General features: G+C 39.0%; 1 protein-coding gene across 6 annotated transcripts in view; it reads left to right on the top strand.

Moving 5' to 3' along the window:
* The first annotated feature begins 8979 nt into the window (after nt 1-8979).
* Nucleotides 8980-16394, top strand: part of LOC122628102 (RB1-inducible coiled-coil protein 1) — a 39572-nt gene continuing 32157 nt past the window's right edge. For 4 of the 6 annotated variants that reach the window (XM_043809960.1, XM_043809963.1, XM_043809967.1 and 1 more), the window contains exon 1: nt 11084-11923. In XM_043809960.1, the coding sequence (XP_043665895.1) occupies nt 11856-11923 (68 nt within the window). In that variant the 5' untranslated portion in view covers nt 11084-11855. Of the gene's footprint in view, nt 9184-11083; nt 11924-16394 lie in introns of those variants that run through there. The other 2 variants (XM_043809962.1, XM_043809961.1) reach the window with 2 other exon arrangements.

A 16394-nucleotide genomic window follows, 5' to 3' on the forward strand; every position in this document is an offset into this window, starting at 1 on the left:
AGAGAGAGAGAGAGAGAGAGAGAGAGAGAGAGAGAGAGAGAGAGAAAGGGAGATCAAGCGAGTAATTCAACATCTGCACGTTATCGGAAACTTCCCTGATTTATTATCGTTGAGAATCGTTGTCTACTGTACTCCAAAGATTTCTTATTTTTTCACAGTTTTCACATTATTTACCATGCCATTTATACGTATACACATATTTTCCATTTAAAAATAAAACGTCTTGTATAATTAATTTTGTTCGTTTGTCAAAGATTTGTCAAAGCGACGAGAAAATTTTCGTTATTTATTTTAAACGAGAAAGAAAAGAAGGAAGCAGCCACGAGCTCTCCTTATGACTATAATTTACAAAATGCGAGAATAATAATATCATAGAACATAGAAGAGGAGTTTCCTCTGGTCTTACGTATCCCAGTAAGTCTGCTCTATTCTCAGATCCGTCTTTCGGTCCAAAAATACACACACATACCCACGAACATATTGAATATATAAACTCTTCTCTAAGCCTTCTATTTCTCTTCTGTGAGATCGACATTCTGCGATTCGTAATAGTATGCTTTTCCTTGAGAACGATTCGTTGATTAACGACTACATGCTTTATTTGACCTTTTTCTTTTTATTTCTATGTTTCACAATTATTTTACTTTATCGCGTAACATACAATTCATCTTGACGAATAACCAAATACAACGGGCTACGGGTATGTTTATATTCGCACATGTTGGCATGTATTTGGGAGTTCTTTTAAATGATTCTGAAATTTTGTAAGTCGGACACCACGACGAGAAACGAACGACGACGACTTGCTCTTATCACGACACGCATCGATCGACAAGATTCATTGCTGTCTCTTTTTATCTCGTCAAAAGTCACGACAAAGAAAATCATATTTCAAAGCCGAATGTCAAGGACGTCTTTGAGTATACAGAGACAAAGAAAGAGAGAGACGAAGAAAGAAAAAGTAAAATTTAATCAAATCCCCCAACGATAAAATTGATTCTAATGCCGGTCTTCAAATTGAGTTTAGTCACGATCAAAAAGAAAGATCGATCGCGCGAAGTTGATTACATTAGCCTTTATCAAATTTTATTCGAAAACGTATCTTTCAACGTATCTCATTCGAAATAATGACATCATTAGAATTATCGTATACGCTTAACCATCCCACTTGAATAGAATTAATTGCAGAGAAGTATTTCAGAATTAAAAAAAAAAAGAAAAAGGAAGGAAAGAAAAAGAATAAAAACACATTGTGCGTGTGTAACGCGATGCAATTTATTATCAGTATTATTTTTCCGCTTTTAATAAATTCACTACCATGAAAATCATCTTTAGGATGTCGTCGAAATTATATAGAAAAGAATGATAAAAGGAACGGCCGATAACCCAAGTCCTCTCGCGTGTACGTGTACGTACGTACGTACGTACGTACGAATGTGTGCGAACGCGTCCGTGTATAGAACGTCGATTCCTAATGCCTCACCACATTGGCGTAAGGCGAGAATGTAAATAACGGATCGCGAAATCGAACTGTTTAGATATTTCGTGCCTCGATTCAGGCTATCGACTTCGGAATTAGTTAAACGTGAGGGTTTTATATTCATCGCTGAAAAGGTAACCGTTAGACGGTTTCGAACCTAACGGAATTAAAGAGCATCGTTTTGCAATAAATTATCGTTAAACAATAAAATTTACAAAATTTGAGAATGGATGAAATCCAGAAAGAGAACAGAAACGTTGTTTATATATTCAATGAAAAAATGAATGCTTAATCGACATACATACTCGTCCAACGTGTTACTTCATCAACAAAGAATAACAAATATGCAAGTATTCTATCGACTACTCGATCGAGTACTCCGTTGTAAAAATTCCAAAAGAAATCAATTTCAACAAAAATGTATCTAGCCCTAATTAATTAAACCTAATCTATAGATATTATTCGAATACATATTAATCGTAAGAATATATCGAAAAGATCAAGTAACTGTCGCGTAATGATCGCGTAATATCGATCATTAAAAACAACGCGAGTCAGGAAAAAGTATTGTATTCGAATTTGCAGGAGGGAGAAAAGAAAAAAGAGAAAAGAAAAGAGAAAAAAGGGTTAAATCGTTTTAACGACTGGAAGGCGGTCGTTCGATCAATTAAGGCGTTACGCCAGTGGTCTATCTTGTACCGTACTGAACTATACATATTACTACACGAGAGGCACGCACGACGTGCACGTGCGTGAGCTGACCTCGCTCTGTCCACGCACCTCCCGCATGTTCCTTCAGCGAATCGCGTATTGCACACAGTTCAGAGTATCGAGAGGGAGAGACGAAGAAAAGTGAGATAGAGATAGAGAGACCTTCGTCGAGATATATACATACGTAAGTATATCAAGTAGATATACATTCCGAGTTCCACGTGCGCGCGAACCTCGCTTTCGTTTCTATCGTGACGTAGAAAACGCTCTCTCTTCTCTCTGATTCATGGCCTCACTATTACTCTTTCTCTCTTTCTCTCTCTTTATCTTCCTCTTTCTCTTTCTCTTCCTCTCTTTTTCTTTCTTAGATCGAATTTAATCATATTCGATCGTGCTCGAGTGACCCGTGCGCAAAAAACGTGGAAAATTCAACGTGTTCGCGTGCACTTCTGTCATATCGCTCCGATCGATTCTTTCATGAAAGAAGAAATAAAAATACCCCTTTAACAGATGTTAGAAGCTTCCTCGATTTTCTAATGCTTCTAACTCGACGATTCACGAAGCCTAATGTTATCGTAATTTTCTTTTTAAGAGGCTTGTATGCTCGCCTCGTATAATCTCATTATATTTTATCTCTTTACGTATATACACGTAAGATTATTTCGATCTGTTATTATCGTTTCAATCGGATCGATCCTAGGGATAAATAATCGGAATTTTTAAGAAAAAAAGCTTGGAAATACATTTTACACGCGCACATATATATACCTTTATTGTATATAAATGTTTATCTAAACTGTTTAGTCGCGTTAACGTTACAACGTATGTGGATCCATCGATTCGTTAATATATCATATAACGATGTAACGTCAAAAGTGTTTCGAGTACTCGCGAAAGGAAAGATCCCTAGAGTGCGATTATCGATCAAGGTTCTCGATGAACGGATTTTCACGAGGGGGAAAACGATGATCGTTAATGATCTCCAACCGAGCGAGTATCTCCTAGGGCGAATTGGCTAAAGTGGTATGACCCCAAGTATATCTAATTTTCATTTGTCATGAATTGAAGTTATCTATATTAAAACGTCGCTTCGTCGACGTTGAATTTACGTCGATGACGAAACGATTATCGATTCGACGATTAATAGAAAAAGAAAGGGGAAAATAAAAATGACGAAGGTCATGGATTAGGATTAAATCGTGCCTTTTAAACTATTAAGTCATTTCTTTCATTTATCGGAAGACCTCGAGGAACCCGTGAAAAACGGAAAAGGCTGTTGCTTATCGTTTCTGATACCCGACGTTGACACCTGACGTATGATGTACTGAAAATTTCAGTGACGTCATAGGCTATTAGAGAATCGCAGCGATGACTCATTGCGACAGCAATTTTTCTTTCTTTCTTTCTTTCTGTCTTTCTTTCTTTCTTTGTTCCAGAAGTGATATCCTCGTAATGTTGTACGATTCCTATGGGAATTGTCGCGAGAAATTTAACGAGTTGCTTATCGTTAGATATACGGAAAGCTTATATCACGTACATCACAGACACACGCACACACACGTATATATGTATACTTTAATCGTGCTTTAGATCACCCGACTTCGAATTCGACACGCGAGTGGTTTAATGTTAATTAATATACTGAAAACGTTAGCAATGACATTTGATCATCGTTTTTGATCATTTAACCGCGTAGTAGCATTACCTTAATAAAAGGTCGTATGAAAGTTTACTCGTGCTCACTCGCACGTACTTACTTACGCGATTTACGTTCTAGCATCGTCGGAAACGGGGAAAAGTCATTCGATGAAAAATATTTTTTAACAATGCCATCTACGTATAATAATAAATACGTCGCATGTATGTATGTATATATGTAGGCGAGGTGAATTCATCGTAATATTTAAAATTCACAACGCATCGTTTTCACAGACAATTGATCGATAATTCATTCTACGCATGATACGTAAACACGTACCTATATGTATAAGCGAAAAATATTTTTTAAACATATCATTCCTTTCGATGAGAACGAACAAGAATTTTTTTAAATAAATTTTCTACGTTTGTTCCTAAAATCTCTGATTTGAAGTTGTGAATACCGAGAAGGGAAAGAACGAGAGAGAGAGAGAGAAAGAAAAAGATACATTAAAAAAATATAACGATTGATTCATTCGTCTCTCTTTTTTCTTCTCTCTCTCTCTCTCCCTCTCTCTCTCTCTCCCTCTCTCTCTCTCTCTCTCTCTCATATATGTATGTGTTAGATCGAGTCTTCTTGTCTATTTATTCATCACGAGCATCGCACGAAACACGAAAAATAAGCTTCTCGAAAGGAGAAAGCCGATATCGGACTACGATGTTGAATTTTTTTTTTTCCTTTTCAATGACAACGAAGACACTGAGCAACGAAGTAAGAACAATTCTGCTTCAATCCAAACAGATCATAAATTAAAATACAATAAATCGTTCCTCTTTGATAACTATTATATTCTATTATTAATCGTACATCGATTTCGAGGTATCCTACCTGGAAGTACTAATAGCTGTAATAAATCTTTGCTCAAGGCGCTTTATAACGATTCTTCTCGGTTTCTTATTACAATTCGCAACGATTAATTATAAATGATTGCATGTTAATTAGCGCTAACGTCGTTTCTCGACGATGCCTATGTGTGAATAACGATAAACGATACGAGAGAAAAAAAGTTTGGCATTGTATTCGATCTGTATAGCGTACACGTGCATTCATAGTCTTTCTTATCTTCGTGCAATACAAACAAACCAAAAGTCGAAAATGAAGTATTTTGTAGTTTGCTGTTCGGTTGACGAAAATAGAAAAACAGATAAAGAAATACACAATGAATATTCTTGCTTTGTATTTTCTCATTATCGTCTATCGTCTTAATTCTATATAAGCATACGCGTTAATGAGTAACCTACATTCGTAATCTTTCGTAAAAAAAAAATTTACCGAAAAGTTTAAAGACGGTATGCGAATTGCGTATATACACGTATACGCGTGTGTATATATATATATATATATATAAGACGCAGAAAGTAAATTTTTTTGAAAATATTTTTATCGTCACGATGTTAGGCGTCGCAGACAAAACTAATAAACTTGTTTTGATTATTCGTTCTCGCGTTGTCTTATCTGAAATTTTAACAAGAGCGATGACATCGGATAAGTCGTTACAACTCTCAATTCGAACGTCGGAATCGCACGAGCAACGTTTTGATTATCTCAATTGCGATATCGCGACGCAATTTCACGAGAGCGTCTTTTCGTTCGTTCACCGTAATAAGTGTCAACGCAGCATGATGTAATCAAGTAGGACGTTTACGAATTCAAAATTAGCTTATATTTGCTTGCCATAATATAGGATTGTTTATTTTCTTGGCACGAAATCTTATTTCAAGGTGAACATGATCGATCGATCATAAATACGAGATATAAAAAAAAAGCAAAATAGTGAAAAGAAAAACTTCCAAAGCGGTTGATCACTTCGCTTTGAGTCTTAGAATTTTTTTGGAGCACTCTCTCTCTCTCTCTCTCTCTCTCTCTCTCTCTCTCTTCCTTTCTATTTCGAAAATATCGTGTCTGGTCGTATGGTAAACAAATGTGACTAGCTTCGTACCCCAATCGCGAATAAGTGGCGAAAATACTTCGGGGCTTTATTAAAATTATCCTAGACTATTTCTCGAAAGAAATTTTATGATTAGTATCGTCTATTTCGAATATCACGAGAATGCTGCGCATATATCACGTGCACGATTCGAATAAAAATATCAAGGGTAAACGAGTATATAAATTTTTTTCGCTAGCGCGATTTACGAAACGATAATACGCGTCAAGTCCAACGAAACAACGATTGGCAAAATAAGCCGCAATAACGTGCGTCGTTGAAAATTTCACGAAAACTTGGCACACCTTATCGGAAGAAGGTGCTGGTTTCTTAAAAACTCTATGACTCATACAAGTAGAAATCTATTTTACATCTTTAAGACGTATTTTTGCTAGACCATTGTTACGTCATTCGAATGAAAAGGAGAAAAAGAAAGGGGCGGAGAAAAGAGTATACAAAACACGATATATCGAATACGTAAACGTAAAAAGAAATGAATGATCGTTAACAAAGTCCAGCGTTTTATTATATCCAAGGTTTAATTGAGAAAGTGGTCGATAAAATAGAACCGCGAGGGGCTAGAGGGAGGACAGAAACAACCAGACCTTGCGTACCTTACGTTTTCGTGCTACTTAAATCGAAACTTTCCCCCCACCATTAGTTCATCAACTATTCACAGGTCTTCCTACGTACAACACAGACTTCGTACGTGTAAGACCAAAACGTAGCTACGCCCAGTGAACGGAACGTTGACACAAGACGTTGTCTCTCCACGCATGCGCAAGATGGCAGCACTCCTGCTCGTCTAATAGTTTCAACCGGGTTGGTGTATCTACCCCCATATTTCTCCCTTTTTTCCCACAAACATGGGAAATATCGAGCTATATTTCAAGTTACAAGCGATTAGATAGCGATATTCTTGTAAACTATTCTCTTTTATTGGTAATAATAATATGGGAATTAAGTACTTAAAATAGCTATAATCATACTTTATACGACCTCGTAATTCACTTCGTGGAAATCGTACTTCGTAGGTTTCAGCAAAATATTTACAGGAAAAAAATCTGTTTACCTTATTAGAGAGTTTATTTACGAATCAGAATTGAATTATGCAAAACTTAGGATCGCACGCAAAAGAAGTTCGTTACCTTCGTATTATTTGTCCAGACGCGGCATATTTCGCGAAAAGTAAGACAGAGGTACCATTGTTCCGTGGTGAATCGTAGAATCGGAGCGTCAGGCGCGAAAACGGGCGAGTACAGCGTCCCTGACGGCGAAGTCTGGCCAATCGGAAGCGTGTATTAATGTCGAAAAATTCTTCGTACAGGCACATATCTATGGCCATGCATATATGTATACGCACGCGCTACACACATTATAAGGACGCATTTGCATACGATCATTCGGTCGAACGAAAAATCGAAATTTCGTCTGTTTCGTTTAGAAAACAATCTTCGAATAGAGAAAAGAAAAAGTCCTGTAGCGACGAAACAAGACGATAATTACGTACGACGATAATAGCATCGCTATTGCTAATTCCACATCTGCGTAAAGTTCTGCAAAACAGAACGTCGACCGAGAAGAGACGTTGAATTAATGGCGTCCATTAGCATCCACCCGTGTAAAAGGAATGACCCGACGCCTTTAACGTCTATTATTGGCGTAGCGCAGAGTTTGTAAAAATAAATCAAAAATTTTATCATCGTGTCAAAAGGATCATTAGTCTCCTTATAAATATTTTATTATCTCTCTTTAATTATAAAATAAGAATTTATCGAACGTTATACATTCGTTTTTAGCTGGCTCGAGTCAAAAGTAAAAACGAACTTACGTAAAGCGAATGATAAAAAAGAGAAAACGATAAAAACGAGTTCATTGTCTAGATTGATAAATACGAATGCTGTTTTTCGAAGGAAAGGTACAATTTAATTACGTCGATGAGTGCATAAGACCGATGGCCCTGCAATACACTTTCCTCTCTGGCTATATTAATACAAAAAGAATATATATATGTCATATGGTAGATAAGATAGAATAAAAAGGATCGATACGTCGTTCAAACAAGTTTAGACCAGACGAGGTAGAGGAAGAACGTTACGAAAAACGTGTCGAAAAAATCGATTCGCGTCGTTCGAAGACGAGAAAGTTAATTCCGATGAAAGAAAATTAGCGATAAAAGCGTTCTCGTATAAAAATATAACGTGTATATATACGCGCGTATCAAAATCCGTGCGATTAGTAGGAGTAAAATATTATCATCGTTATTTATAATCTCTTATTGGTCGAATCACAGACATCTTCCATTTTCGTTCTACATATTTCTGTTTTCGTTGTCCGATTCGAGGCGCTGATGTTGAAGATGGCGTTGTCGTCGCGAGCGCTAGCGACGAACGGAGCAGGTAGGATCGACCAATCGGTGTGCAGGAACGGACCTTCCATTCGCCGTGCCTGTGCGTAGTCGCACTGCCGACAAAGAACAGCTGGCGACTCGATGCGTCAGAGGGAAACGCTAACAACGATGGTAGTAGCGGTGAGCCGAGCTAGTCCTCTTCTCCCTCTTTCTTCTCCTTCGACTTTCCACCCCCTCCATCGAAACACGTATTTCTTTCTCTCTCACTCTCACTGTCTCTCTCTCTCCCTCTCTTCTCTCTCCTTTCTGGTTCTCACCCTCTTTCTCTCTCTCTCTCTCTCTCTCTCTCTCTCTCTCTCTCTCTCTCATTCGCACTAGCGTAGCATTGTAAAGCAGAGGAGCGAGCAGTCTCCAGTCTCTGACAGTTCGGTCGAGCGTTCGGTGTGCGCGTATTCGCGAAAGATTTGTCTAGGAGTGCGCTTGTGCTGGAATAGTGACGTGAAATAATAGATTAGCAGCACAAGCGATCACGAGATAAATAAAGAGAATTCGAATACGTAAATGTTTCCTTTTGGTAAGAAGAAAATCGTGTGACTTTCATCGTGAGTCGCGGCAAAACAAAAGGCAAAGGCAGAAAGAGAAAGAGTAAAGGGAACGGAATACGACATACAAGTCGACGATTAGAAAAGGAAAATGGACAGAGTAAAGAAAGGAGTAAGTGTGTGTATGAGTGAGTGAGTGAGTGAGTGAGTGAGTGATCGAGTGTGCGAGAGAGGGAGAGAGAGAGAGAGAGAAAGAGAAGGAAAGAAAAGGAGAGAAAAAGTGAGAAAGAGAGAGAAAGAGAGAATCGCCCTCGGAGAATCGTAAAAAAGGGCGCGAGTGAAGCCCCTTTGTTCCGTGATTGGCATCGCGCGCGCATACGTTTTCCGTTCGATGGCGCAGCTCCGATTTGTTTTGTTATACGTTGTGCGATACGTCGTCCCATCGTCGTTGTCATCCTCGTCGTCGTCATCGTCGTCGACCTCGTCGTCGTATCGACGCTATTATCGAAACAGAAATCATTTTCGTGTCGAGCGACCGTCCTAAACGAGATAGTAGACGAAGCGAAGAGAAGACGAAGCTTGACGTGAGAAAAAGAGAGATATATATACATATACATATACACGAAGAGTGGTGGAAGCGAAAGGAAGAATCAAACGTGCGGAGATTGAGAGAGAGAGAGAGAGATAGAGAGAAGGGGAAAGAACAAGCTAGAGAGAGAGAGAGAGAGTATCAGAACGCGCCGAGTGCGCGAGTGCTTTGTTTTGACGAGCAGCTGATCCGTGCTGTGTCGTGCCGTGAACGTTCTCTCTCTGTTTCTTTCTCTCTCTCTCTCTCTCTCTCTCTCTTTTCCTCTCCCTCTTTGTTTCACTCCTTTATCTTCTTATTCTTTCTGCTTTGCGACGCGTCAGTGCATTTTCACGAACGGAAAAAGCAGCTGTCCGGAAAAGCAGCCCGTCGCTCCAAATCGTGTCTCTTTTCTCGCAGCTGCTGTTACCGCTGCTACTGTTGCTGCTGCTGTTACTACTACTGCTGGTACTGCTGCTGCTGCTGCTGCTGCTGCTGTTACCACTGCTGCTACTGTTACTACTAAATGCATTTTACTCGCGGAGCGTCGCGACGGTGGCTCTTTACTCGACTTTGTGCTCCAAAGCACCCCGAGTTTTCCTGTACGATCGAACGCTTCTCGTAACAAAGTAATTAAACTCGATTTTCGCTGTTATCGCGATAGAGAATTAAAAATCGATCGTTCTCTTCGTTGTTATCTCGCCGCTGTCGTCGTCGTTGTTTCGTCTTCAAAACGTCGTCTTTAAAAACTCGTCTTTCACGGTACGTGTATCCTCGAGATACAAAGAGAAGAGAAAGAAGAAGGAGGAGGATCGAATTTTTGAGGTTATATTTTGAAAAATAGAGTGCGAATTTAACCGATCGAAGAGGAAAGGAGAAATAAAAGGAGGGATTGGTGCGTTTCCGATAGAGAGGGAGAGAAAAGAACAAATGAATTGTGGCAGTTAGTTTTTTCTTTTATACCCTAAGCGCGTCCTTGTTCACTTCGTCGAAGTGGTGTAGTTAGTTACGATCAATCGAAGAAACACAAAGGAACCCTCGCGAAGATTCGGGGCGTGAAACGAGTGGCGGCCGTGTGCGTGCGCGCGTTTGCCTTCATCGTTCTCTCTCTCTCTTTCTCTCTCCTTCTTTCTCTGTATCTCCGTCTCTCTCTTTCTCTCTATCTTTCTCTCTCTTGCTCACACGTAGAAAAACACGTCGTGAGAGGCCGTGGACCTTTCTGTCGGTCAACAGATGAGATGATCTCATGTGATACAAGTTTGTTCCTTTTCCTTTCCGTTCGTCGGTCTTTCGAGCCGACGGCGTCTTCGTTGTCGTCGTCGTCGTCGTCGTCGACGTCGTCGTGGTGATGGTGGTGGTGGTGTCGTTTCTCCTTCGGGTTCCATTAAAACTACGCTCGTTTTCGAGTAAAAAACCGTGGAAAGGAGGGAACCGGTTGTTTCAGAGAGAAACAAGAAATAACCAACGTATCCTTTGCCTTTGTTCAACAGATCTTACCGTTCCAACCTTTCTCTTTCTCTCTTTCCTATTCACTTTTATACTCTTTTATACTCTAGCACATTTCTTCCTTACCTTAACTTTTTAAATGTATTCGATTGAAGGAGCGGAGGAAGAACGTCCTCGTGAGTGTTGCCGCTGCTGCCGCCGCCGCCGCCGTCGTCGTCTTCTTCTTCGAGACATAAATTAAAAGGAGAAAGAAGATACAAGGAAATATATTATATATACAGAAAGAAAAAAGAAATATACACACACGCGTACTCACAAAAGGAAAGAAAGAAAGAAAGAAGATAGATAGATAGATAAATAAATAAATAAATAAATAAATAAATAAATAAATAAATAAATAAATAGATAGATAGATAGATATAGATAAAGCGAGAGAGAAAAGGAAAGACCAGAGAAATATACGAAATAATTGAAATAAAAGAAGAGTAAATAATCGTTCGGCAGCGAAATCGGGTCTGTTCGAGAGGCGATCGTTTTCTCTGAATGATCTACGACGTGATCAGACGTCGTACGCGAGGTAGCTCACAGAGAAGAAGGAACAACAGCGCTCGTCGAGATCATCGTCGTAATAAAACGAGATCTTCCTCGTCCTCGTCGTCGTCGTCGTCGTCGTCGTCGTCGTCATCGTCATCATCGTCGTCATCGACATCGTCCTCGAGGAACAACGGGATCGTCTCGGCGATCGATGCGGCATAGTGAAACCGGGGCCGTACTCGCGAGCTTCGAGAAACCTGGGGTACGGCCCCGATCGAGCTGACTATAGGAGTGGAGTCCCTCGAGGTGACGCCGAGGGAGAGACCGGAGAACGCCGTTTTTCTTCTCTCTCTCTTTTTTTTTTCTTTTTTCTCCCTCTGTCCTTCTTTCCTCTCTTTGTCGAGAAGACGAAGGAAAGAGAGAGAGAGAGAAAGAGAGAGAGAGAGAGAGAGAAAGAGGGAGGGAGGGCGGCTGCCGACCATTTTTCGAGCGACCATCGCTAAACGCAAAGTACGGATGCTTCGAGTTTCTCGAAATCGGTGAGGAAGTCTGAACGAGAGAGGAAAGGGTCTCATTTCGCTCTCGAGCGAACGGCACGAAGATGCTCTACATATTTCATGTGGATACCGGTACCACCATTACTTTCGACATCAAGTTGGCTCTGCAGAGGTAAATTTTTTTTCTTTCTTTCTTTCTTTCTTTCTTTCTGTCTTCCTTCCTTTTTTTTTCGTCTTTCATTCCTTGCCCTTCATATCTTTCTTTTGGTACAAGATACTTTTGCAGGGAAGTAAACAAAATACTGCTTCGTTGGATTTTTATCTTCGATTAACGTTTTTTCGTAGGCCGGCGAGTACTGGATAAACGAGTAGATATTTTCTGACTGCATTTACGAGCCGCGTTAGTTTTATATATATATATATATGTGTGTGTGTGTATACACATACGTATGTATGTATATATACGCAGAGTTTATGCGCTATATAGATACTACTTGTAGTTAGTTACCGAGTGGTACCATTTGAATAAGCACGATCGGAAGTTATACAAAGTCGTAACGGTTTACGTTGAAAAAAATAGTTGACGATATTCGAAAAATGTATTTCTTTGAGTCGTTAGCCTTTCGAGCGAGAAAACAGTTTTAATGACGTGAACGTGGATCGATTAAAGCCGGACACCGTGCATGTGTGTGTAACGTTCGATGATGTGATTTACAGACGGTTAAAGGGCCTCGACGTTGCTCGGCCGTCGACGAAAATCGATTAGCTAGATATTTTTGTATGTGTATACGTACCATTGGCATATAAATGAATAATAGAAACTTTTCGATTGTTTATAAACAACGAGCGTCGATCGTATTTAATAATTTGATTTGCTCGTGACGTCATTCGAAACTTAAAGGGAAAATGTTCCGTCTCTCCTTTACGTTCATCGTTGTTTCTCTCCTCCTCCTTTCCCCCCTTATTGATTCTAAATATAAAAAGGAAGGTAGGGTACTCGGACAAGTAGTCGTCGCAGGGGATAAATCGACTAAGTGGAGTCCAAAGTACCGACTTATTTATCGTCGGTGAAAATATTTCTTGTTCAGCGAGAGAAGCCGGGAAAGAAAAAATTGGAAACAAATTTTTCCGAGTTTTCTTTCGACAAGAATTTCGTGCGACGAATCGCGTCGTAATGTCCATGGTAAAACACGCGTTAACAAATATTCGTAATATTTATCGAGTGCTACTGGAGCGATAGGTGCGAGAAAAGAAAGGAAAGAAAAGTTTCGTCGATCGTGGTTGTCCTTGGTTAAGGCGTGGATACAACAAACGATCGTTATGTAATGATCGCTTCTAGAGTCTACGCTTTCCAAAGACGATGACTGTGGTTTGAGCGCTGGAAAATACAACGAAACGTTAATTAGCTCGTCTCTCTTTGTTGAGAATAGATCATCGTTTTTCTCTTTTCTTTTCTCTTTTTTTTTTCTTCTCTCTATCCTTTCCTTTAGCTCTTTAACTCATAAAATCGCTTCTTTATGCGAAAGGTCTTGTACGAAAGAGGTCGGTGAAGAGTTATCTTTTTCTTTTTCCTTTTCTTTTTATCGTTAATTCGTTCTACCAGTGGAAGCCTCTTAAAGTCCGGAGAATATTCGCTAGGAAATAATAAAATGTAACGGTCTCGTGTAACCACGGAAAAAGAACGGGGAAGAAGGAGGGAGGGAAAAATAAGAGAAAGAAAAAAATAAGAGAGAAGTTTATACCTGGTTCGTACCAACGGGACGATGGGACGATGATAGGTCGGTCGGCCTTAGAAGCCTCTTCTTCGTCGATCCAACGTGAAGAAGGGACAACGGAGCTTCGACTATAGAGAAGATCTTTTGTCTCCCGTTAAGTCCGTGCAGTTAGAGCTCGTACGTGCAGTTCACAGTCGGTCAAAAACCCATAGAACCTTCTTGTTGCTGCTTCTTCTTATGCTTTCGATACTCGTTTAACGTTACGTAGCAAACGTTAGATCGAAACGCGATAGTACATAAGTAACGATATAATAGGAACAACGAGTTAATCACCTAACGAGCATTAAATTAGTCGAAACTACTTCTTAACTTCTTCAAGGTTTTGTGATAACTTATTTTAATATTTCGATTAGAGTTTTAACGATCCACGATACGTTCCATGACGCATACGTAGATAAACGTATAATTTCACCGTCGCGAAAAGATCATGTTTCTTGGTCGTTTTAGTCGACGTTATATTTACCAGGTTACGCGAATCCTTAAGAAGTTTGATGATAATTCGAAGAAAGAAGGAAACGTGTTCCACGCGTAATATGCGCAATCTCGAGAATATTCATTCGAGCCGAACATTTGTCTCTCGTATTGTGTCGTGTTTGGCCATGCCAAACGGTTATTCCTTGAACGACTTTCGCTTACGCCGATTAGTTTCCGTATTCTCGAAACAAGAGAACGAGAGAGAGAGAGAGAGAGAGAGAGAGAAAGAGAGAGCGCGCGCGAGCGACTGTTCAGTGTCTCTCGTTTCGTGATCGAGCGAATGTAGAACGTACGGGTGTAATTCGTGGCTCCGGCAAATTGTATCTACATGTCTGTGTTTATGTGTGTATGCTTGCAAAAGGATATAATTAGCTGGTGTATTAAGGTATTAAGTTTTCACGGAAGAAAGTTTTAACCTGCTCGGCCTACTGGAACCGACATACTTTTTTCTATTTCTTCCTCTTCTTTCTTTTACTTATCCCACCCTTTCTTCTCTTTGTTCTACGAAGATACGCGCGCGCTTAGATTTTCCCGTTACGGTATCTTAATGTTTCCCGTCTTCTTGTAGGCCGATCCTAGAAGCTATCTCGGTACAATAATTTTCTGTTAGTAATTTTCACAGTAATATAAACCTCAAGATTGTCGACGAACGTTCAATAAAAACTTTAACGCGGCTCTTCAATTATGAATTCCGCGTTGGATAGGATATTTAATTAGGAATGAAGTTTCATTGGATTAAACGATTGCTATTAAACGATTTTATCTCGGAGAGATCGATTTTTCAACGAGTATGATATAAAGCGAAAAGAAAATAAATATGTAGCTCTTATAGGAGAGATTTTTAAGTCCCGTATTATTCGGTGCATGTGCCAAGGTATTTTTATTATGTAGCGTGATATACATATATCATTCCTAATTTCGTCTCAACGGTGAGTCAAGAGCGCGGAGGGTTAATGCGATTGTTATAAGAGGAGAGTACGTGTATTCGTTATGCTAATTCACGATCATGGTCAAACTGCTCGCAAAGGGAAAATTTATCTTTCTCGTTGTTTCTCTTAACGCATTGTACCAAAACGTTCTCTCGAACCAGCTTCATAGAGTTTTTGTGTATTTATTTTTTAAATTACAATTTTTCTAAATCGAACGACGATAGATGGATATGTAACATATAACTGATAATAATATGTACATAATTAATGAGCAGGTAATACGTACATAATAATGTAATTAAATTGTTGATTACTTTGTAACCGTGTTTGTTTATTCGGCCGATCGTGTAAATTCGATACGTTCCTCTTTTATCTTTCAAATTATTCATGCAAATAAGATTCTCTCGATTTGGAATGGTAGTACAGAATGAATGAGACAGGCCTGTGGAAATTAATTGATGTTAATTTTGAGATAAGCACGCGATATCGACTACATCGAGAGAAATTGTTTAGAAGTTTACGTAAACGCGTGATCGAATCGATCGAAGGGGTAGAAAAAGCGTGAGGGAAAGAGAGAGATGGAGAGAGGATCGTTGGGCATAGGTGTAAAACTGGAAAGAGCTTTCTTCGTTGCTTCGCGCGAAACTTTAAGAAACTTTTCTACATCGTTGTCGTACTCGTACGACTTAAAAGCCGATAATTGCTGAAAATAATGAAAAAAGTTACCCGTCCTACCTCTTTTTGCTTTTTTCCAACGCGACTTTGACCCACGAACATGAACGCTAAACTCTGAAAGCTCAATGCGACTACGTAATTATTGTCATTATTTAAAAAAAAGGATCTTTTGCATTTTCTTACATTTATCTTTACACGTGTATTTTATGTTATCCCAAAGATGTCTCATTTTTATGAAAACATTACGTTTGAACGATCTGCAAATTACAAAAAGATAATTTTAAATTCGCATAAACGAATAAAATCCCCGTCAAACGGTAAAAGATAAATCAATTTAATTTGTTTCGCGGAAAGATACAAAGTACTTTACAACAACGTCGAATAAAATATATTTGATTTAAAAAATGGACCCTTCGTTTATTTTTCTAATTCTATTACCTCAGAGTTATCCTCATTAGCGCAACAAATTTCATCGTTTCCTTGTACTCTTCATTTCACGAAGTAGATTAGTTCGATTTCTTTCAGATCCAAATATAGCATAATATAAAATACTATCACTAATAATAATAATGAATTGATAAGTATACATTTTTTGGCAGCCGATACTATTTCATCAGTCGTCTACTTTCGTAGATACATACATATGTACACACACACACACACACACACACACATATATATATACACACACACACACAGCAGACAAACTTACGTACACATTGACGTATTCATTAAATACATCTAAAATTGTCTTTAATATAAATATTTTAGATATTTTTTGGATAGAGCG

The sequence above is a fragment of the Vespula pensylvanica genome, chromosome 3 (genome assembly GCF_014466175.1).
Source record: "Vespula pensylvanica isolate Volc-1 chromosome 3, ASM1446617v1, whole genome shotgun sequence".
NCBI lineage: Eukaryota > Metazoa > Arthropoda > Insecta > Hymenoptera > Vespidae > Vespula > Vespula pensylvanica.